Source organism: Phycodurus eques, chromosome 3, assembly GCF_024500275.1.
Source record: "Phycodurus eques isolate BA_2022a chromosome 3, UOR_Pequ_1.1, whole genome shotgun sequence".
In the NCBI taxonomy this organism is placed as follows: domain Eukaryota; kingdom Metazoa; phylum Chordata; class Actinopteri; order Syngnathiformes; family Syngnathidae; genus Phycodurus; species Phycodurus eques.
Genome location: NC_084527.1, coordinates 4,316,757 through 4,340,784, shown reverse-complemented (window position 1 = coordinate 4,340,784; position 24,028 = coordinate 4,316,757). Strand labels below are relative to the sequence as shown.

The following is a 24,028-nucleotide window of genomic DNA, read 5'->3' as shown; positions in this document are numbered from 1 at the left end:
AGAACTCAAACATGACAAGCAATGTTTAAATTGAGTTTTAGCTAGCCACACACCAACGGTTTCATCGGCAACAAGAAGCAACTAACATACAAATGGTTGTAGCGTAACAGCCATCTATCAACCACTTTGTTTAATCTGGATCATTATCCTTGCGAGTATTCAGAAGAAACAACAACTGACATTTCAAACTAATTCAGTGAGAAAGGCTGCCAGAGCATCCAAACTGGCTGGACCTTCCCTAAATGATTAAACTCCAGAGAAACAATGTTTAAATTGAGTTTTAGCTAGCCACATTAACTCTGAAGAGCTGGACTGTGACAAAATCAAACCCATCCATCCATCCATCCATCCATCCTCTTACCAAAATTCACTTACATGTGTATGTAATTTAATGACACTGTAAGTTATTTTACTTTTACCTAACATTGCACATCTGACATTCTTAATAAAACTATCAAAATCAATTTCCATCTAGATTTGAAGCAGACAAACATTTCACTAGTCAAAAATTCTCAGATTCTCCAGAACTAATCCGGTCCATCCATAAATTTAGAATGTGCTCGACCTTGGGTTCCACTGCAGTACTACAAATAATATCAACTGTAATATAAATCTTAATTTAATTGTATGGGGGGAAAAAATGGGCGGTGGACACTTTGCTACATTGAGTCCATTCACTTCTCGAGACATTCGATGTTTTTTTCCAATGTAAGCAGCGTAAATGACTGCGTAGAGAAGCTACTAGGAAAGTGTCGAGCACTGGCAGGGTGAGAATGTATGATTAATAGTGCATAGCAGAGAGCTGGCAGCTCTGTGCACAGCAAGCAGCAACCAAACGGAGATTATTGAGCAGGTGAAGAGAGTTCTGGAAGGGCACAGGTGGCAGCGCCAGGTGGTCTGAAAGAGGAAGATGGTGCAGTTGCCTCTATTTTCACTCTGTCCCCGTCTCCCTCGCCATCTTGTCTCAATGTGACTCAGACTTCTTGTGGACTTGTGGACTTGTTTCTATCAGGAAAGTTCCAAAGATATATACGTATCTCAAACCCAAATTACGAGTTTGTTACTTCAGTTGTGGGCCAGACGATCAGCCAGCACAACTCGAGAGAGATCCTTCGGTGTTTCTCTTCGAAGAGGCGAAAGTTGTGGCAGGACAACTCGTGGCCGCTCCACTGCGACAACCCGTCTGCTCGCAATGCCTTGAGCGTCTGGCGGTTCCTGCCCAAGAAGAACATTGCCGTGCTGGATTAACCTCCCTGATTTTTTCCCCCCCCTCCCATTTCCCAATCTCAAGGGGCTCGTCAAGGGGACCCATTTTTATGTGCATGAAGGCGTGGGAAAGAAGGCTGGGAAAGTGGTATTAAGTATTAAGACTAACACAGTATTAAGACTCCAGGTGAATATCTTCGAAGGAGAAAACTTGAAAACGTGAAATATATCTTTTGTGACACCGGTCCTTGAACTTTTCTAGCACACTTCGTAGGACCACAGTGATAGTGGAAAGACTTATATTTAATTAGTTCAGCTTTTCAGCTTTGCTTATTGATGTTATCTTTACATTACCCTCCAAAGTAGCGTAGTGTCAGTGTGGTTTTCGCTCTGATTTGGAATGAACACAATTTGTTATTGAAGGTCAATATATTGTTGTTCTACGCATTATTAAGTCTCTGTTGTCTCATAATTTATTCCGAGGATACCGACATAGAGCTTGTTGAGGCACCAAGTGGAAAGATTTTAATCAAAGGCCATACATATGAGTTAGTGACACTATTGTGTGTAATGTTTTAATCAACTCAGCAATATTTTTACCTTAAATGGACTTTTTGACAAGTTTGTGAACTCATCACAGTACAGAATCAGCTCTCGTCAAAGTGCTAAATGATATAAGACTCGGCTTTTGATACGGTAGATCATAACATACTACTGAACAGGTTGGAAACGTGGGTAAGACTAAATGGAACAGTCCTTAAATGGTTCAGGTCCTACCTGGGGGGGAAAAAGTTATTTTATAACCATAGGAAGTGTTCAATCTCATCGAATGGCAGTGACCGATGGGGTGCCTCAAGGGTCAGTTCTTGGACCCCTGCTGTTCAGCCTGTATATGCTACCTATGGGTCAAATTCTTAAGAACCTTAATATTGACTATCATAGCTATGCAGATGTCACACAGTTATATCTAGTAGCGTCTCCAGATGACTACAGTTCAATTGAGGTGTTGTGTCACTGTCTAAAACAGATAAATAACTGGATGGGCCAAAACATTTTTCAATTAATCCACAACAAAACTGAGATAAGATGTTTCTGTCAGTAAAGAAAAGATAATTGCTCTTAGTAAATACAAGGAGTCACTGTCTTTAAAAACCTATGGCCCAGTCCGAAACCTTGGTGTTCTGATATATTCTGGCTGGGTTTCAACAGTCATATAAAATCAATAACTAAAACAGCCTTCTAGTAGCTGATGAACATATCCAGAGTGAAGGCTTGCATGTGCCAAGCAGACCAGGAGAAGCTCATCCATGCTTTTATGTGAAGTAGACTTGACTATTGTAATGGTCTTCTGACTGGACTCCCCCAACGGAGCATTACACTGCTGCCGCTCATTCAGACTGCTGCAGCTCGGGCTACGACCATAACAAAGAGGTCAGAACATTTTACTCCAATTCTAAAATCTCTATGGTGAATAAATTTGCTTTGCTACTGTAGAGCCACAGGGTCAGGGCGCGGTAGGTTGTGAACTATATGATGCTCAGTAAACACGGATTTGTATTGTTTGGGGGGTTGTGGGTGAAAAAAGGTGAAGCCCTTTTGATTTGATGTTTATCAATGACTTTTAGTTGTCTCTTTATTGTTTTTGCACTCCTATTTGTATTGGAAAGCACTGGTTTTCCATACCGTAGTAATTTTATCTACCGAAGCATTACCATAATAAAACACATGCATGAAAACAAGATAAACTCAAAGAGACAGCGTGGCCAAAAACCTGAATTTGCGAGGCTTATTTTCATCTTTCTTTGCTGCCTTTTATTCTTTTATGTTGCGCTTTTCTTTTCGCTCAGAGAAATGGAAAGAGACATGCCTTTTCTTTCAGCCTGTGGCTCATTATGGTGCTTTTCAGGTCTGGCCTTTTGTATGGAGCCTTGCACTACGCATCGTGGAACAGCCGGTGGATTACCCAGACTCACATCAAGAATGCAACGGTGCCCGCAACCGCTCCAGTAAACTCCCCTGCCAATTGCAGCACAAACATTACATGCGTTAATACGTGAAGCCAAAGAGCCATGCCAAGACTAAACCAGCAGGAACATCTGCTGTGCCACATACATCATCGTAAACAATACGTCCACCAGGGCATGGCTGTCATATTAGTGGACACAGTCTAATCTCAAATAATCAGCATACAACGTGTAATCTGAACATACAAAGCGCGTCATGCCTCAAACTCAACGGCAATACGATTAGAAGTTCAGAAGTGATCATCACCTGCTTTTAAGACCAAAACATTTGCTTAACATTAGACCTATTAGAATATATTTTCAAACAACATATGCAGAAATATGACACGGGAGTAAAGATGGGGGAATTAACCTTTGCAAAGGGCGAAATTATTGATAATACAAGGAAAAGCGAATTCATGTTCTCATTAGATCATGCTTTTATTATGAATTAATCTAATCATTATTTTTTTTTGCTGTACATTAAACTACTACATACAAATTCTCAATGTATATTTGTGTGGTATGTACGCATACACACTCTGTTACAAAGGTTTGTAGAACAGAAATGGAGATTTACTATTGTGATAGTTTGCTAACTATAACAATAATTTGACAATCTGAATATACAGTGAATATAGACTGGTCAATATAATCATATACATTATATGTATTATAATAAAGAATTTGTAGAAACAGTCAGCTTTTACAATAAATATTGTATATTTTGGATCGGTGAAACTGCACCATGATGGTCAATCATCAGCTGAAGAATGGCATTGATTATTCAAGGTAGTCCGCAGCACTTGGTTTCATAAAACAAACCAACAACTGGTCTTTTCTTGGCGGTTTTGTGACTCTTTGCTCTTTGTCCAAAAATAAACAGAGCAGCAAGAAGCGCAGGAGCCAAACGTTAAAATGGCCATAATAAATCGAATTGAAAGTACATAGAGGACGATACGGTACGGTTAAAAATGTCCATCTTGTCATTGAGTTCATGCCTGCATCTGTACTTGAATGTCAGAAAAAGGATAGCGCGTCTGCCTCACAGTCAGACATTCTGGCTTTGAGTCTTAAATTAGGATTTCCTTGTGTGGCGTTTGCATAGTCTTCCTGTGCTTATGTGGGTTTTCTTTAGTTAATCTGACTTGCTCCCACATTCAACAAACATGGATGGTAGGTTCATGGAGTACTCCAAATTTTAAGTGGGAAACCTTTTGTTTATAACATAGGACATGTTAGAATAATACCCCAAAAAAAATGTCCTTCTGAAAAAAAGACACATTTGTGTGTGAATTTAGCAGTGAGCAGAATGGAGCAGGAGGTTTGCAGGCCATCTATCAGAGCGGTTCTCTCAGCCTGTCCTGCTCTCTCTGGAGACGTGAAACGCTCAAGCCCCGCGCCCATCGATCACCGCGACATGTAGCATGGAAACGAGCCCTACTGCACCCGTATCGTGTGTGTTATACAATGACACGCATGACTTAAAGTTACAGTAACCTCGACTGTAATCAGTATCAAGGGGGTGATGCCCCAATATCAACGTATTAAGACAACCTAACAGCTGATAAATTTGATTTTGCTGGCCCGGTACAATGGACTCACTAGCGGATTACGGTGAAAAAGATTGACGGCTCATCAGGACAAACAGATTGCAGCAGCTTCTTGCCAGAGAAACACAAATTCCCCTCCAGATGTTCTAATGTGCAGCATCTCCTTCTCCTGCTCAATCATCCAAAACTTTACAGCAGCTGCTTTGCAACAATTGAAAACTGAAACTACCATTTGCGACGACAATAAAATTAAAATTGTGACTGTATGTGTTGAGGATTTGTAGGTCCCAATTTAAATTTCAATAGAGTATCGACCAGCACTGTGCATTATTTTAGCAGGCTTTCTGTGGTGAACATTTGCACTTTATAGTCTGAAAATGTTTTCCGTTGTACGTTAAAACTGGGAATTGTTGACAGATGTGTGCACATTGTGCGCACAGTGTGTATAAAGAATTTGGTAATGCATTTGCCCATTTCCTTGTATACCTTCTTTTTACTTTTAAATAATAGCTTTCATTGATTAATTATTGAACAATGCCAGTAATATCTTCTCTGGAAGAGAGAAAAGAAAAAAAACTACATTCATAAAAAAATAAAGACCACTCACGCTGCTCGAATGCTAAAACCGTGCTGTTTGGCATTATTGGTTAATTATTTACGGGGGTGGATAGCAGTCACTGCTAGATAGAAGGCGTACAAAGTCCATGCGTGCAAGACGCAAAATGTCACTTTCCTACAATACGCTGATGTTTAATCACACACGCAATCATGCTCTCGGCACATTTGCATCGAATTGCAGTGCTGTCACTCACACAGTTAATAATGGAACTGATTTACCATAGGTTTGCCCACCATACAACAATGACCCCGAATGACGAGCAGACGCGGGCAAAATGAGGGGTGACGTGGAGGATGAATCTTTTTCACTCTTGCAAACATTTCTGAAATGCCAGAAACCAAAAAATATTGCGACATGTGGTCTACAATTGGTGTGAGCCTCTCCCTGAGCACTTTTTCACTTGTGCTGTCACAGGTTTTAAACAGTGTTATTCAGGATGGCCACATACAGTATGATATCCGATTGCCACACACCGGTCGAATCAAACAAAGCATGGCTTTAATATGGGTGCTGGGTTCTCTAAAATGGTCAAAGCCATAGATTTTCTATTTTGAAAGTGAGTAATACACTTGCCCTTTCTATTCCATTACCGGTACTTCAAACTTCAATTTGCGCTTGTGGTGCTCTCCAAAATGTTCCATGCTGACAACCATCAGAGCTACCTCTAGTGCAAAACCCTCTTGTAAATTCCCATTCTCCAGCACTTTTACACCTGTGGCCAACAGCGCACGCAGTCTGTGAGCGTGAATAAACAGGTAATTTAGCGTCCGTGATTTGGGATTTTAGTAAAAGATCGCAATGGCAATAGATTATGTGCAACAAGCCCTTGAACAGCACGCACAATTTGTTCGAGTGAACACGCAATCTCGTGCCCCATATTTGGGATCTGATTCAATCGGGATCTATGTGTTCACGACGAGGCCGTGCTCTTCACTGCAGCGCTCAGATTCTGTCGTCAGCGGAAACAAGACCTCCAACTACACTCATGCACAAAACAGGCCAGGAAACAATAGACACGCAGTGCACAAGCGTATTGTGAAGCTGAGCATAAATACAGCTGAGCACATGCCTGCAAATACGAGCCGTTCATTCAAGTAGATCCGTCCGCACACATGCAGCAGTCATGCTCACACAGCAGGAAAGCTGAATGCATCTAAAAATAGCGCTGCTTTTGCACCCCACTGTCATCAGTATTCCTTTCATCGTCCTTATCAGCAGAGCGGGGCTCATTCACTCAGTGGACAGTCGAACCGCTTTCATGGAGCTTTCTTCGCCTCAGCCTCACAGTGACATCCCCATACTCTGTTTTCAGCGCTCGTACTCCACCTCGCAAAGATTCCAACTTGTTTCCCTGAGGACAAGTTCCCTCTTCCTCCTCTTTTTATCTTGCCTATAAAACAATAAAAAATAAAAAAATGCCAACTAACCCCTCGACACAGACGGACAGACGCCTTCACCACAGAGAAAAATGTGAAAAAGTGATAAGGTCACCCAAACAGCAGTGGCTGCTAATCCAATTTAACCCATGCAACAAAGACTAATAAAATACTATGTGTTGTCAGAGGCTATTTGTAAAAAAAAAAAACTAACTTCTCGAAAAGTGGGTTGCAACTTTGCAACAAAAGGAAAAGGTAGTTGACAAGCAGCGTCACATACAATTGAACTACTGAGACCAAACACGATCTTCTCCAAACTCCGACTAGTCACACATCATTAAAAAAAAAAAAAATGCACACAACGTTTTAAGTGATATTTTAACATTCTTATAAAACGGAACAAAACAAGTTAAACATCGGTAAGACAATAAATTAGTGTGGTGGTTTAAGTCGACACATCTGCAAGGGGACTTGTGCATCTCGGTGAATGACGAAGTGAACAAATATAAAAACTCTGCCTCTCGCTCGTAGACCACAGCGAATCTATTCAGGTCGCTATTCACAAATTCACCTATTTGCGTTTTTCTATGTGAAAACAATTGCATAACAGCTATCAGAAAAAGGCAGAGCAAAAGTAAAACAGACCCAAAATGAATCATTTGAAGTCCGTTAAGGTCTGAACGCCAAACTTTTGTGCGACTCGAGAAGCATATTTTCCCTGAGATTTTGGTTAAATTAACTTTTAGTGATTAATTTCCCCGTTTATACAGATCTTGAGGTTTAGATTAAATGTGGTCGACTGCAAAGCTCACAGAGGTTGAATTCCACGGATTCATGCGTGAGTCAAAATCCTATGTGGTCCCATTGCTTCGCTGGGATACAATTAAAAGAGAATCAACCATGTTCACATGGATTTATGCATTGTCCTTCCACTAACCCCTTGAAAGACCTGTTTTTTTTTTTCTTTCTGCTTGACACCGTTAATCACTTCCTGCCCTTTGTAGTAAACTCTTTTGAGGCACAACACAGTTGCGCTTGACACCGAAATTAACTTTTTTGGGTGTGCATTATTTAAGCAAGCGGAGGAACAAACAAAATCTCACTAGCGCTGCTCACCTGTGGCCTGTGGGGGAAAAAAAAAAAAAAAAAAAAAAAGCACTTCTGTTTTCAGCCAACCGCATAGAAGGCCCTACCCATCAAAAAAAAAAAAAAAAAAGGAAAAAAATGGAACACTTGAACTGTGATTTCAAGGGCATGAGTGACTGAAGTGGGTTGTCAGAATCGAGCCGTGGAAAGTAGCAAACACGGAATGGACCTCGGTCAGGTTGAGGTCGAACAAGAAAGAAAAGCAACAAGTTAAAAACAAAAAGTGAGCATGCCTGAGAAAGCTGAATGGAGGGAGCCAGAACAATCAGAGAGAAAAGAAAATAGGGCAGATTGGTTTGGATGTGATGAGAGCAAGCATTGTAACAGAAGCTGTACCCGTGAGAGTGGTTGAGAGCTAAAAGAAAGGAGGGAAGTGAAGATGTGCAGTTGATGGCTTTTTTGAAGGGCGAGGAGATACATACCATTTGAGGAGACAAATATGTCATCAGAAATTAGCCTGAACCTATTTTCATTTTATATTGACCCCTCCTTTATAATGAGGACAAAAGGAAATGTAAAGTATGAACATCAACCTTAAATGCTCCCCCCCTACTGGGGAGAAAAAAGAAGCTTTTCAAAGATGAAAAACAGAAAGACCAGAAGCCTTAAAATAGAAGTCGCAACCGCACGCAGCACTTTGGCTTCCGTTTTTAAAAATGCAGCATGAAAAAAAAACACAATAATAAATAAATAAATAAGGCATGCTACCACCCTACAACGTCCTCAATCTGCTGCATTCAGCTCTGCTCCATCGTACTCATGCCACTATTAATCTCTGCCAAATGTGTCCTTTTGCCAGAAATGCTAAAAATGTGTTTGCACAAAAGTACTCTTCAGAACTGACAAGGGTGTCCTTTGCATTTCAATTGCTGTTGATGCATCAGAGCAAGCAATCTCACACACACGCATACGCATATCGTTTAATGACGTGAAAGCCTTCGATTGTAGTTGCTCTAAATGACAGTTTTCGCGTTTTCAACCCGAATAAGCCAGATACAATTTTACAGTTCATCAGTACAGTTACAACACAAAATGTCACCCAAAAAAATAGTACATTAACTATTTTAAACGAGTGCATAGACTACCTACTAAGTCCGATGAATCAAACTTACAATACACTACAATTTACACATCACATGCCAATAATAATTGATGAATGTGTTTAAAGTCATGGCGAATGTGCAGCACGGTCTGTTTTCAAAGAGTACTTTGATCAAAGCAAGCCATCAGAATTCTATCTATTCCATACTTCTTGTACCACTTTCTTTTTGGTCAGCGTACAATAATTCTGGGAGGACCTTTGTAGTAAAAGTGAAACTCGCCATAACCACAAGAGACATTCCAGATCTCCTTTTCCCCCAAAATCACATATTACCACTCGTATGAGATGCACAGCGTTTTAAAACTTGGCTTGGTTTGCTAACAGCAAGTAGCAAGACACTTTTCCTTGCTGAATTTGTTTCAAACATACAGTAGGAATCCTTTTGTTTACGTCAAAAGGCGCCATTTATATGATCAAAAATGATGGCAGTTGGAATTTGTATTTTGACACCTGGCAGTTCCACGGATCCCTCCTGTCTCGAGTTTCCCTCCATCAGCTGTTAATTGCCGCACTTCTGTGAGTGTTCTGACAGCGCCATGCATGCGCAACTGCAGAGAGGCCCACACCAAATTGGTATATTGACGAAAAGATCAAAAGATTTAGTGTATCTGGGATCTCAGAACAATTCGATGTCTGTGATTAGATTTCTGCATGCAAAGCCCGAGTTGTCCTCGTTGGTGCGCTGGTCCGTCTTACAGTACATCACCTTCTTGTTGCATTACTATTGACTGGAGCAGAAAATCAAGACAAATACCCAATTATTATCGATTGGATAACCATTTGTCTACTGTACACTGGCCGACTATCTTAGCATGAATGCAATTGGAGCTGCTCGAATGCTGATTTACTTGCAGTCGTCGTGTGTTGTCTGCATCTCCTTCCCATTACCTCTCTCTCCGTTTGTATTGCTATTTGTGAACAACTGAAATACTCTTGAGGAGGAGGAGGAAAATCCGGGAGGCATCCGAATCAGATGCCCCAGTCACCTCATCTGGCTCCTCTCAATGCGGAGGAGCAACGTCTCTACTCTGAGATCCTCCCGGATGACCGAGCTTCTCACCCTATCCCTAAGGGAGAGCCTGGACACCCTGCGGAGAAAACTCATTTCGGCCGCTTGTATCCGGGATCTTGTTCTTTCGGTCACGACCCACAGCTCGTGACCATAGGTGAGGGTAGGAACCTAGATCAACCGGTAAATTGAGAGCTTCGCCTTTCAGCTTAGCTCCTTCTTTACCACAACGGACCGATACAAAGTCCGCATCACTGCAGACGCTGCACCGATCCGCCTTTTGATCTCCCGTTCCATTCTTCCCTCATTCGTGAACAAGACCCCAAGATACTTGAACTCCTCCACTTGGGACAGGATCGCGACCCGGAGAGGGCACGCCACCCTTTTCCGACTGAGGAACACGGTCTCAGATTTGGAGGTGCTGATTCTCATCCCATCCGCTTCACACGCTGCGAACCGCTCCAGTGGGAGTTAGAGATCACGGCTCGATAAAGCCAACAGAACCACATCATCTGCAAAAAGCAGAGATGCAATACTGAGGCCACCAAACCGGACCCCCTCTATGCCTCGGCTGCACCTTGTAATTCTGTCCATAAAGGTTATGAACAGAATCGGTGACTAAGGGCAGCCTTGGCAGAGTCCAACCCTCACTGGGAACGAGTCCGACTTACTGCCGGATATGCGGACCAAACGCTGACTCCGGTCGTACAGGGCCCGAACAACACGTATCAGGGGGTTCAGTACCACATACTCCCGAAGCAACCCGCACAGGACTCCCCTTGGGACACGCCTTCTCCAAGTCCACTAAACACATGCGCCTGCTCCAAGTCCACTAAACACATGTAGACTGGTTGGGCGAACTCCCACGTACCCTCGGGGACCCTGCCGAGAGGTGTAGAGCTGGTCCATTGTTCCACGACCAGGACGAAAACCACACTGCTCCTTCTGAATCTGAGATTCGACTTCCTGATGAACCCTCCTCTCCAGCACCCTGAATAGACCTTACCAGGAAGGCTGAGGAGTGTGATCCCCCTGTAGTTGGAACACACCCTCTTGTCCCCCTTCTTAAGAAGGGGGACCACCACCCCAGTCTGCCAATCCAGAGGCACTGTCCCCACTGTCAACTAGGACAGCCCCACAACATCCAGAGCCTTTAGGAACTCCGGGCGAATCTCATCCACCCCTGGGGCCTTGCCACCAAGGGAGCGTTTTAAGCACTTCGGTGACCTCCACCCCAGAGATAGGAGAGCCCGCCTCAGAGAACCCAGACTCTGCTTCCTCATGGGAAGGCGTGTCGGTGGAATTGAGGAGGTCTTCGAAGTATTCTCCCCACCGACTCACGTCTTGAGTCGAGGTCAGCAGCGACCCCATCCCCACTATACACAATGTTGACGATGCAGTGCTTCCCCCTCCTGAGATGCCGGATGGTGACCAGAATTTCCTCGAAGCCGTCCGGAAGTCTTTTTCCATGGCCTCACCGAACTCCTCCTTTTTGCTTCAGCGACCACCAAAGCTGCATTGGCCTGGCCAGCCGGTACCCATCAGCTGCTTCAGGAGTCCCACAGGCCAAAAAAGCCCAATAGGACTCATTCTTCAGCTTGACGGCATCCCTCACCCTTGGTGTCCCACCCGAAGGCGGAGGGAGGCTACCCTCTCGTCCACCGGGGTGAACCCCAAAGTACAGATGCCGAGCCGGGGGGCAAATGCATACCCACACCTGCTCTGCGCCTCTCACTGTGGGCAACTCCAGAGTGGAAAGGAGTAACCCTTTCGGGCTGTGCCACCAGGCGCTCGCCTTCAAGCCCCACCTCCAGGCCTGGCTCCAGAGGGGGCCCCGGTGACCCGCGTCCAGGCAAGGGAAAATGTCTTCCTGAATTGTTTGTCATCAGAGGGGTTTTTGGAGCTGTTATTTGTCTGGTGCCTCCCCTAGGTCCTGTTTGCCATGGGTGACCCAGGCAGGGGCGTGAAGCCCCAGACAACTTAGCTCCTAGGAACATTGGGACACACAAACCCCTCCACCACGATAAGGTGACAGCCTCAAGGAGGGGATTGCAACACACATGATATTAAAATCTAAGTTAAAACAAATCAGATTTAGTCATGCAATAGATAGAACAGTTTGGGTTGGTGACGAAAATGAATCATTTGCCGGGTCCGACGCATCTTGAGAGCGGGCGCTTGACGCTCATCTGTGCCGTCTTTAAATCATTCATGACCCTGCAACGCTGTGTGTCAGACCTGACTCCAACGAGCGCCGACAGTCACACCCCGCCCCACCAGAATCATTGCTTAACTCTTCGAGATGAAACTGTCCTGCAGGACAACATATTCAAACAAACAAACAAAAAAAACAGTCATTGTTTGTGTACATGCCATGACTCCATTCACCTCTTCTCTGTCCGCAGTGAATGCATCACTAGCGTTCCAATAAATGTCCTCCGCTTCAGATTTATATTAAGAACATAACAGAGTGTGGTGGGGGGGAGAAAAAGGAAAAACCTTCACACAGGGTTCCCTGTAGGGTTGTGATGAAGATCCAATCCCCTTTTTGTCCTAATCTGCTTTGTGGGATGCTTTAAACGATCAAACTAACGTCAGCCAGCGTGGTCTTGCAGAGGACTCGCACTTTAGTTTTTACTTAATAAAACGCTCGCTTATTGCTGATTCCAACATAAATATGCTGCAGTGATGTGGTTATTTATAGAAGTTGCCCAACCATCGATGCTGAGGATGTGTCGAGTTCAGGAGAGAGCTGTGAGAGAGCTTGCAACGGGGCAGGGACGCGGGTGCTTTCCAAAAGATAGGGTTCGCATCGTATGATTAAAATGCTGCTCAGTGTCTTCACAAGCTTGCATATTCGAACATCAGGGTTAACAGCGTGCCGTAACCGGAGCTGTTTCACTGACGCATGCTGGGAAGTTATCGGTTCTTTAACGTCTTATGTTGCCCTCTTTCTCAAGTGCGTTGCTCAACAATAATGAATAATTGATGAGTCTGCGTAGCGGTGTTGCAGAGCCGCGTTGAATTGCTGCATTGGACGGGAGGGGAAGGTGAGTGTGAACAGTGCATCTTTATGAATATGTGTGTGAGTGTGTGTGTGTGTGTGTGTGTACACTCCTTTGTTATCCGGGATAACGTAAAACGGTGTGTGTAGGAAAAAGACTGAACGACAGAGAAGATTCAAAGGTCTTGACCTCATGCCAGCACACAATCCCATGGAAGTTTCATGCAAAAAAAATAAATAAAGAGAGCTGACTTGCTCTGACCAGCAGAGGGAGCAAACCCATTTCAGCCTAAACAAATATGGCGCATAAAAGCCACTATGACACATGCAGTGTTACAAGTCTGCAAAACAGCAAAAACATACAGCAAATAGACATTACAATTTTGCAGAGGGTCACATCAAGCCAAATGTTGATGCTGGAACACAGGCCTCACCTTTCAGCATCCTGAAATGACTTGAAACACCCGAAACCCCAAGAGAACACAAACACACGAGTGCGGGATCTTCAAGACGGATCGCTGGAGGATTCCAAAGTAGGACAAACCCGTTGGCTGTTTGGGATTAAAGCCTTAAACGCCAAAATCAAAAGGATTTGCATTAAGTAGTGTGCAACACTTCATTAGACACACGAAACCGGATTTTCACACTTTCGCACACACCTCAGCTCAGTATGAGGATATTCTCAGCACATTGCATAACGACCGAGGCTGAAGTTCAAGGATTCTACAAGTGGCGAAAAGCAAATGTTAAAAATAAATGTAAGTGAGCAACTGCTACACTCAACGAAGCACGTTGACGATTTAGGGAAAGAAATTGGGATAAAATGCAAATTGCATTTGAATCCCCAAAGGGAATTTTACTTTTCCCGTGGTGCTGGGACAACATTAACATTTCCTCCTCCTGCTAAATGTTATCGGATAATAAAGATGAGGCTGTTAAAAGAAAAAGTAAGAAAGAAAAGAAAAGAAAAGTGAGCCACAGAAGGTGTGGCACGAGTGAATAAAGGAAGTGAGGAGGTGGGTCCTGTTTCCTTGACTCAGCAGGATGCAAGAATGCAAAAGTGACTGAAATGGAGCGACGGCAGGGGATGCAGACTGACAAAACTGATGACCTCGGAAATTTGCTCATCTCGGGAAGAAGTTGAAAGAAATTCAATACTTGAAGTCTCCGCTTTTGTCACTTTACGCTGCGTATCAGAACTGCAGCTTTCAAATCTACGATGAATCCGTCATAAATCGCTTTCAAATTCGGAATGGATGGATGTGGGAGTTCTTTCTGGTTTCAGCGAACACCGCAGGGGCCAAACGGTCGTAGAAAATCAAATGCATTGGCTTCCGTCACTCACGCATGCACGCACGAGTGTACAAGCAATTACATGTGTCCGCCAGAGGGCTGCAGAGGCCAAAGTCGCACTTCTCTCTTCGCTCTCACAAACGATTTCTCCATTAGCAGCAACTCGGCACCCTGAGACGCCGCCAGCCCCGCTGAGGCTTCTCCTGCACTTTAACTCCAAGCGAACCAGCGAAGGGGCGGCTTGACTGGACAGCATATACCGTACGCGTCGGCTGAAGAGAAGCAGCAGAAAGAAAGATGAGGACAAGAGGAAGGGAGCCAAACGCTGAGTCGTCAGAATGTGACTCCGGTCATCAATAACAATGAATAATTCACCAAATAGTCTTTATGAAACTGCCAATCTTCTCTCTGAGTAAAAAAAAATAAATACAAAAATGTAAAAAGTGGAATGCCTTAAAGTGTGTACAGGAGAAAGAAGGTAGTAGATAATGAATGTAATCCCAGGGCTAGATCATGGCGCTGGGTAATTGTATGACAACACTTTCCCGTGATCAATTAGAAGAATTGATACATTTACAAGTTTGTTTTCATCCATGCCACAGTGAGTGGATTTGTTTGCAAAGTGTTAACTAACAACGGACGACTGTAACAAACTGAGACAACTTTTTCTTTTGCTTTGTTTTACTCTGATGTCTGTACATAGATCAGTATTCATGAGAATCTGTTCTCAGATGGCTCACCTGAATAAACAAAGGTTAGGTTAGGTCATTTTTACTTTTACTTTTTATTTTTTTTTTTTACTTTTGCTTGCAGTGAGTTGGCTAGTCCCACATACAAAGACATATTTTGAATCATTAATTATTTATTTTTTTTAAATCATGATTTAAAAAAAGAAAAGAAAAAGGACAGTGACATAACAATGACAACTACACCTCGCACATAAAAACATGGATAAAACCCAAAGTCATAAGTTAAAGTTCAGTTCAAACCAAGGACAAGAAGCACAGTCATTAGGACTGATAACGAGTGTTCAGTGTCTGTTCAATGGCTGAAGGTACGAAACTGCCTCTGAATCCTTTGGTTCACAAGGCGGCATGAATTTAAACGCGTTCCCATCCAGTGCAAGCAAACGCTTCCTTCGGTAGATGATGTCAGTCTTTTCGCTCAATTAGAAAGTCCTCGCTGTGAGCACTAGGTGGCGACGTCGCACGCTCCCGGGGGTGCTGACTCAGGGCCTTCTGACAGTGGCTGTGCTGCTTGTGCCAAGTCGACAAGCATGTGTGTACTAACGTGATCCAGTCGGAGACGCGTTTGACCTTGTGGAGCTACTGCATTCCCACGGATTCTCCTCCGCCTTCAGCCGACATCACCGTCCCCCCCCCGAAGACTGCGCAGCACGCTTGCCCACGGATGTATTGCAGTAGGCCAAAATCAATCTTATTCTGCAGTGTTGCACGGCGCCACAAGTAACTGTAGCAAGGAAGGAGTCCATATTGGAGCAGCAGAATTGATTTTTTTTTTGGACGGATGCACACTGAGAGAAAAGGAGAGAAAGGGAAAGAAAGGCGCGGCCACCTGGCTTGGAAAAACAAACCAATCTCTCGGGTCGGCCAATTAGCGGGAGGGTGACACGACGCTCCTCGCGGCGAGCTCGTAAATCCTGCGCCACTCGAGCAGCCACGTGCTTCTGCTACATAAATGCGAGGGATCGCAAACAAGCACGACGACACAAAACATGACACTGGTACACGACCGGCGATGACGAAGTAACTAATCCTTCAACCTGCCCTCTTTTTGACGTGGCTATTTTCACAGTGGCTATTTTAATCCAAATTCATGTTCTTGAAGATAAGATGTTCAAAATAGGAGTGGGAATATGTGTCATATCACAACCGTTTGTCCGGCATACAAATGTGCGACGTTCGGAAGGTTTGACGATGTGATGATCGATGATCAGGCGACGGGAAGTCAAACGTCTGTACCCTCTCCGCCCTGGCTGCTCGGTACAATATGGCGAAAAAACCTGCACGACTAACATCCATTTTCGAGATCGCTTATTCTTACCAGGGTCAAGGCTGAGCTGGAGCCTATAGGAGCAAACTTCAGGCCAAAGGAACTGGTCGTCAACCGGTCACACAGGAAATATAGACAAAAACACACTGGCACTCACATTCACACCTATGGACAATTTAGAGTCTTCACTGTTTTTGGAACGTGGGAGGAAGCTCAGCGTACCCGTAGAAGTCCCACGCAGGCGCTTGTGAGAACTTGGATATGCGAACCACCAGACCCGACAAAGCTCGGCTTTTAATAAGAGGCCCGGGATGCTGCGACACCGCGATGACACTTGACTCGAGGATTAGACGACTCGAGAAATCCGCGCGGCGCTCAGTCAGACGTCATTCGGGAGCGCTGAATATCCTTGGAAGTGCCGAGGCCACAGGCGGGTCATTTGTTACCATCCGCATCATGAAAGCCTTCGAATGTACAAACTGCCCCTTACAAATGCATATGGCAGAAATAAGATGTTTTCAGTATTGTAAAAAAAAAAAAAAAAAAAATCTAAATAACCTCTAAACTGCTAAATGTCGCTGGGATTTCCTCGCTGGAGTGGAGTGGTCTTCGTTTTTGACCATGAAGCAGTTGAGAATGAATCTAGAGCACCTCTGCTGGTTGCAGCCGAGTAGCGCACGCCACGCCATAAATCTAATTGTGCGTCAGAAGACATGAGATTGCATTTACAGAATATGTATCTGTATATGCATGGGGCAATCAGAGCAAGGTAAGAGCTGATCAATGGGGAGGGGCTTCCGAGGTTGCCCGCTGCAGAGGCTCATGTCTCAGAGACAGACTCCGCAGAGAGGGGAAGCAAAGCACAACTCGCAGCATCTGTGAGCAATAAGCAGCGGATTCCACCACCTGCAGCTCCGACGAGAAAACACACCAAAAGCTTTTGCTTTCTGATGAGAAACAACAATGACCTGTCACATTTCTCACAACACGGCATCTGTATTCGTTCGCGAGCTCTCTTCCGTTGTATTTGCGCATTTGTGAGGATGCGTTTGAATGAGCCCGATCTCTCTCAATTCTTGTTTCGGCGAGTTATGCAATAGCTGCGCTGTCAGAATACCAATTGAGAGGGAGCCACTGCACGACGACGAGCCTGAGGAAGCCCCTCTCAATATGACACATCATTTCGCGTGCTGTCTCGGAAATCAATAGATTATGCGCTGCGGTGGGACGATGAACAAAGGCCGATGCCGCAGTCGTATGTGTCAGCCAACAGGCTCACGCTGGATGTACGCTTTGATTATTGCACACAAATTCAAACTCGGAGCGTGCAAATGAATCATTGCAGTCGCAGCAAAATCCGACACTGACAGAATGCTAAATACTCAAAAGCGTCGGAGCCCTTGCAAGAGGAGAAGCGCCTGCTGGATGTTCGATGTTGCCTCTTTTCCCTTCTCATTCATGTGTTTCGTTTTCTCACAGAAGAGAATTGAGATCAAGTTCCAAAAGAAGCGAAGAAGACTTTGTCGATCGTTAAATAAACCCGGGTTGTCACAGCGATGAACTCGTTCACTGCAACCTCATTAAAAAAAAAAAAAAAAAAAAAAAAAAAAAAAAGGAGGAGGGGGCGGTGGGTTTGGTGGCTCGGCCTCACGCGCATCTTCCGTCGCAGCGTTAATTAAAGGCGTGTACGCCGCAGCTCCCGGCCAACCTGCCCACGCGGCACTCGTACAGTCATTCCCAGCCGCCGTCGACCTGAACGAGTGCCGGGTCCGAGCCTGCCGAGTCATCGGACTGTGCGCTCCCACTGGGCCACGTGAACGCGCAATCCGTCAATTCAAAGGACACAGAAACGACATCGGTGATTGACACGCATTTCCCTGAATAATTCCCATGCTAAAACAAGCGCCTCGTTCTAACTTTCCGTTGTCCGAAACTTGCCTTGACCTCCTCATGGACATAATGAGACAAGTGCTCGCAAGCATAATGACAAGTAATGGCTGCAAAGGACAACTCCGTGATGGGTCTGTGCATGAGTAACGGATAACGTGCGGTTCTCAAACTCCATGCAATACGCTTTTGTCTCATGTTCATTTCTTGTAAGAATTATAGTTCAGAAATAAATGACAATTTCTTAAAAATAGGGCGTTACTTTTCGATCACCCGGTATATGCTGACAAATCCGGCAATACACTGTCTCCAGTGCCTCAGATGTTTTTTTTTTTTTTTTTTTTTTTTTTTTTTATTGGGGGGGGGGAAGCCAATCACAATAATTGTGCTTGCGGGGAGCTGTGATGGAACCTTACTTTCTGATAATTGATTGTGAAAACAACACATTCAAATGGCACTTATGCATAAAAAGAATGTTGCAACGCATTTCCCCCTCCAAATTTAAGAGTGTTTCCCATTATTGTTAGATTAAAATATGAGAATGTGACAGATACTGTAGCAGTATCTGTAAAACATAAAAATAAAATAAAATAAAAAATAAAAAAGACTGCACAGAGAGTAGTGCAACCGATGAGGAGCTATCAAATGAAGAGAACAGACGATTAGGGACAATCGACTAAATACAGTACCTGTATTGGTAAATGTTCTCTCTCACTGGCTTTTACACCTTACAACTTTTACAACTCCCACTGAATCTGACAGACAGAAAGCTGTGTTAAAAATACAGCTGACTTTGCAGAGGTAATTTGGGCTACACATCTTTGTCCATAAAACCGACTTACTAATGAGACGATGGAGCCGCCAATAACAAAAGTGCACCGCCAGGGGTTCACACGAAAGACGGGTTGCTCGGAAAACGTTGACTTGAATCTGTGCTAACAAGGCTGCAGGTAAGCGGGCAGACATGATCAGACGATAGGTGCTCACTGTGATGAGCTTAGTCACCACTGCAGCAACACTAATCCATTACACCACCATGGAAACACACACACACACACACACACGTCAACACTGCAGTAACACTTAAGACAGCTATTCCAATCGGTTTCAGGCATTGGCATGGGTACCTCTCAGAAAACTATATTTCCAGTTCAGGCAGGACGGGGGAGAGATTATGGAAGGCGGAGAGAAGCAGACAGAGACAAAACTTGAATTCAAACCAAGGACATTTCGATGCAGAAGAGAGACTCAATGTCAGCCATGATAGCTGCACAGCCATAAACGGTTGGGGTTTACCTTAAAGATGCCCGATGGGGATTGTGCGGCAGCTGGCAATCACCTGAGTGCTCGACAGCCTTGCGCTGATAGTCGGGCAGGGTATTGTTATGAACCTCACCATTCGATTCTTCACGTCGTGATTCAATTCGCTTTGGATTGTTTCGATTGTGATTCGATTCGAGAGTTTTATTTTATTATTATTATTGACATTTAAATGCTTTGTTATCCATTTTCTGAGCCGCTTCTCCTCACTGGGGTCGCCGAGAGCCTATCCCAGCTATCGTCGGGCAGGAGGCGGGGTACACCCTGAACTGGTCGCCAGCCAATCGCAGGGCACATATAAACAAACAACCGTTCGCACTCACATGCACACCTACGGGCAATTTAGAGTTGTCAATTAACCTACCACGCATGTTTTTGGGGTGTGGGAGGAAACCGGAGTGCCCGGAGAAAACCCACGCAGGCACGGGGAGAACATGCCAACTCCACACAGGCGGGGCTGGGGATTGAACCCGAGTCCTCAGAACTGTGAGGCTGATGCTCTAACCAGTCGCCCACCGTGCCGCCCAGTTAGCGTTCAACTTGAAGTAAAAAGGACTATTTCATTTAATCTAAAATATATATCTGTAAAATAGTACCCAATTACCCGGTAGCACAGTGCTGCCGCTTTGTTATCCGTTCAGTAAAATAGATGTCCACATAGGTGATATGTCACCTCACATTTTTGGAGGAGTAAAACATTTAAAATAAAAATTTGGACAATAACTTATTTGTGCATATACAAGTTAAAACTGTATTCACGCTGAAAAGGTTAGCGTGCGTGTAAACTTCAATTGTATTTTGGTAGATTGCAGTTGAGTGGGGCCTTCGTCCATACAGCACGGATCGGACGCAAAGCGAAAATTCTGCAGACAGTTCCTCAGAAGACAATTGCCAGCTTGAAAACAAGACTGAGCTGTATCCACCCCCCCCCCCCATAACAATGAATCCTGAAACTTCCCCAAAAAATTTTGCATTGGGGGTCATAGCTGACCGGAAGCTGCTTTGCTAGTAGCAAAGTGACGCGCGCATTTTGTCTGTTAATATTTAGACAGTAAAGGCGGTTAAAGTCATTGCAAGTTGAGAGGTCGAAAAAGATTGCTGTTCTGACAACGCACGCATGGACATAAGCTGGTGTTCAAAAAATTTAGATGAGGGATTGGTTGGGAGGGGGAGTCGGAAAGGACATCAGCTCCATGGTTATGTAATAGATATAGGATCCCCAGAAACGACGCACGTTGAGTCCAACTTGGGCTGCATTCGGAACCTGAGCGGAAACCTCATCCGTGATCACGCGTACGGTGAGAGCGCCGCAGGCTTTCCCCGCTTGCTGCTCCCCTTTCCAGACACCTGCAAAACACTCCCGTGGCTTGCTCTCACGTTTCTGCACATTGAAGGGAGATCAAGAGCACAGGTCGATGTGACCCCGGCTCATCCGAGTCAAACTGCCATCTTACCGAAAAAGCATCCCCGGACTTGAGGGACCGCATCAGCACCAGATTGATTTTCAGCCAGCTTGGCACTACGCACACTCGGTTGCTCAAGAGCTTGTTTTCCACCAACGCTCAACTGCGAAGTCTGCCGATGACTCATTTTAATTTCGCTATGAAATGTAAAATTGAACCAGAGGTAGTAACTGCTGCGCACACAGCAGTTTCGGCGTAGGTCCGTGCAGTCTCTCTTACAATGAGCTCTGGCTTTGCATGGAGCTCCTCAGGCAGACGACAGAAGCCCGCAGGTATTCCACCACAACGGTCATTCCGAAGCCAAAGAAAAGGAAAACGCGGACGTGCAGGTAGTGCGCTGGCCACTAGATGCTTGGAGTACATGCCAAATTTGACAGTACTGCAGTGAACATTTAAGTGTGGGGGGTAAAGAAAAAAGTGTGAACAGGGATAGGGAGACAGTGCTTCCTTGGCAGAGAATTGATTGAGGGCGGTCAATAAAGTGGGTATAAAGCAATAAAAGGATTAGGAGAGCATGCAGTGTGCTGGAAGGTTCCCCGTGTTTGTATGCACATGACATACATGTGTGCCAGGGAGGATGTGCGTACACACAGTGGAAACACAACATGACGGCTTTCCATGTGTGCCCAGGCACCCCAGACTCAGTTAGCATGACACAAAGAAGGTAGGGGGCACCTCAACCTTCCCCAAAAAACACCTCTTCCCCCCTCCCCCGCGACTGACTACGACACCTGTACCTTGCGCTTTTTATCCCGTGAGCGACTCCTCTTCTTGACCTTTTCCTCTTCTTTCTCTTTGCGCTCCTGCTCTGCTTGGGCTTCTAAATCCTTGTTTTTGCGCAGGTGTTTGGCCGCTTGAGCCATGGCGCTTGAGCTGGTCCCGGTGGTGTCAGCGCGTCCAGATCTTTCAGTGCTGGTACCCGGCGCGTGCCAACGCAAGCTCTGCCGCTGCTGTGTTCCTCTCAGGTCCTGCAGTGTCTGAGCGTGCTCACTCTGCCTCTTCCTCCTCCTCTTCCTCCTCTTCAGCAGTGCAGTCACACACGCGCGCACGCACGCACGCACACTCAGCGGCAGTCCTCGGCCGTCTGCTGTGGGATGCGATTGCAGCACAGCACTCTCGCCATCGTTAATGTACACTTCCCTCATTCATTATTTTATTTTATTTCCCCCCCCCCATGCATCTTTTGCCTCTTGTGTCCCACTGCAAGAGAAGACAGGGTAATATTTCTTTAAAATATGACAATAAAGGGTTGGCTTCGTCTTCCTTTTCTGCATGTTTATCTTTTTTTCTGCATCCATCCAACCCCATCGACTGAGATTCAAAGGGGACGAAGGGACACTCATTTGACAGCTTGAAATCAAAGCCACTTCCCCCCTCCTCACATTACACAGATTTTGGTTCATTTTCCAGCACTCTATTGGATTTCTCAGTATCTTGTGCTCCTGTCGTGCGTCCTGCACAGGGAACCCTCACTCAATCACGGCGTCACTCACACACAAATAAAAGAACTCTAAAATATGCACGAGGGGAGGGAAAAAGGGCCTTTGACTCGTTTAGTCTCCTCTTTCCTGCCCTTGTGGTGAAGCACTGCAGCAGATTGCACTGTGCAAGGATGTTGGTGCAGTGTGCTTGTGTGCGCAACGTCTGGGAGCTCCGCAGCGCTATTTCATTCAGTCGACTGAAAAATGTGAAATTTACAGTACATACGCTATAGAGTAAAGGGATGCTTTTTCCTCTTTCTTTTGCCTTCCTGTGCACTGTTTCTCAAATTTCATGACTTTTTACAGTAGTGGTTGGATTAACGATCTACTTATATATACTATAGATATTTGTGCAGCAAGGATTAGATGAACGAAAAGAAGTTTTGATGGAGTCTGCACATGGTTACTGGTGCTCTTTCTCTCTCTCTCTCTCTCTCCTCTCCTCATGTTCAGTTTCCCCCCCGCCTCCCAACAACGCTGCTGACGCAAGTCAAAAAGAAAAAAAAAAAAAAAAAAAGAAATCCTTGAAAATGTTTTGCGCCTGGCTCACTATACATAGCACATACATAATGGGGCATCTACACACAAATACTGGACATACGCCAAAAGAGGTAGCCATATTTTGGAAGGATTCGGACATAAAATGTAGGAAATCAAATCAAAAGGTCTTCCTTTGAGCAATCCATGCTATGCCCACACTATTTTTCCCCACTACCCTCTTAGTTTTTCCTTCCCCTCTCCTGTTAAGGCCTCCCCTGATCCTCATTCAGCAGCCTACTCATGAATTGACTCGTGATGATTTTGCCTTCACTCCGCAGCGCCACGACATAAATCGCTCACATGTACAGTAGAGCTAAGATATGACACCGACAAACACAAATGCTGATGGATTGACAGCTCTGCGGCGAGACCGTTTATCACAATATCGAACTCAAGGGAAATGTTCTCGAATCAGTCGCCGCTGTGACTGGCTGCGATGGTAATAAGAAGATTTTTGCTGAACCAACTAGCTTGGTTAAGTTAAGCTACGCTCCTGCTTCACTCACGGGGTGCTCGTTTTACTGTCGATTCGAACACAGCCACTGAGGCAACTCATCCTCTACACACTCAAAGAGCAGTTGATGGAGACAACCCTGAAGTCTTGGGGTGAGTGCGGGTGTCAGGCGATGAGACCACTCCATGCACCAGATACACAGATCAGCACACGAACCAACAACCGAGTGCTCATTGGCGGCTCGATGATGAAGTGCCGACTCCTCGAGTGAAAAGACAAATCGATGTCGTCTTTGTGGGGAATACGTGCGCTTCTCAGTTCGCATTTGCTTTTTTAGTTCTTTATGTCCCTCCCGAGTTGTCAAGGTAACGAAAGCCGTACTCGGCATCGGCCCAACAGCAGCAGAGAGGAATGGAAGAGGAGCGACTAATCCGCAAAAGTCGGGAACGCCTACTCGCAACAAGCTCCGTTTGGTGAGGGTCAAAACAGACGTGTGCTGTAATTGTGTTCCTATGCGATTCAATTGTCTTACTGACTTTTTAAGTGTTAAATTGTGATG

At 44.9% G+C, this 24,028-nt stretch overlaps 1 protein-coding gene across 3 annotated transcripts in view; it reads right to left on the bottom strand.

Annotated features, from left to right (window-relative positions):
• Positions 1 to 21,951, bottom strand: part of ank1a (ankyrin 1, erythrocytic a) — a 70,926-nt gene extending 48,975 nt beyond the window's left edge. For all 3 annotated transcript variants that reach the window (XM_061671552.1, XM_061671566.1, XM_061671557.1), the window contains exon 1: positions 21,732 to 21,951. In XM_061671552.1, coding sequence (XP_061527536.1) covers positions 21,732 to 21,857 — 126 coding nt within the window. In that variant the 5' untranslated portion in view covers positions 21,858 to 21,951. The remainder of the gene's footprint in view (positions 1 to 21,731) is intronic.
• Positions 21,952 to 24,028: the final 2,077 nt, after the last annotated feature.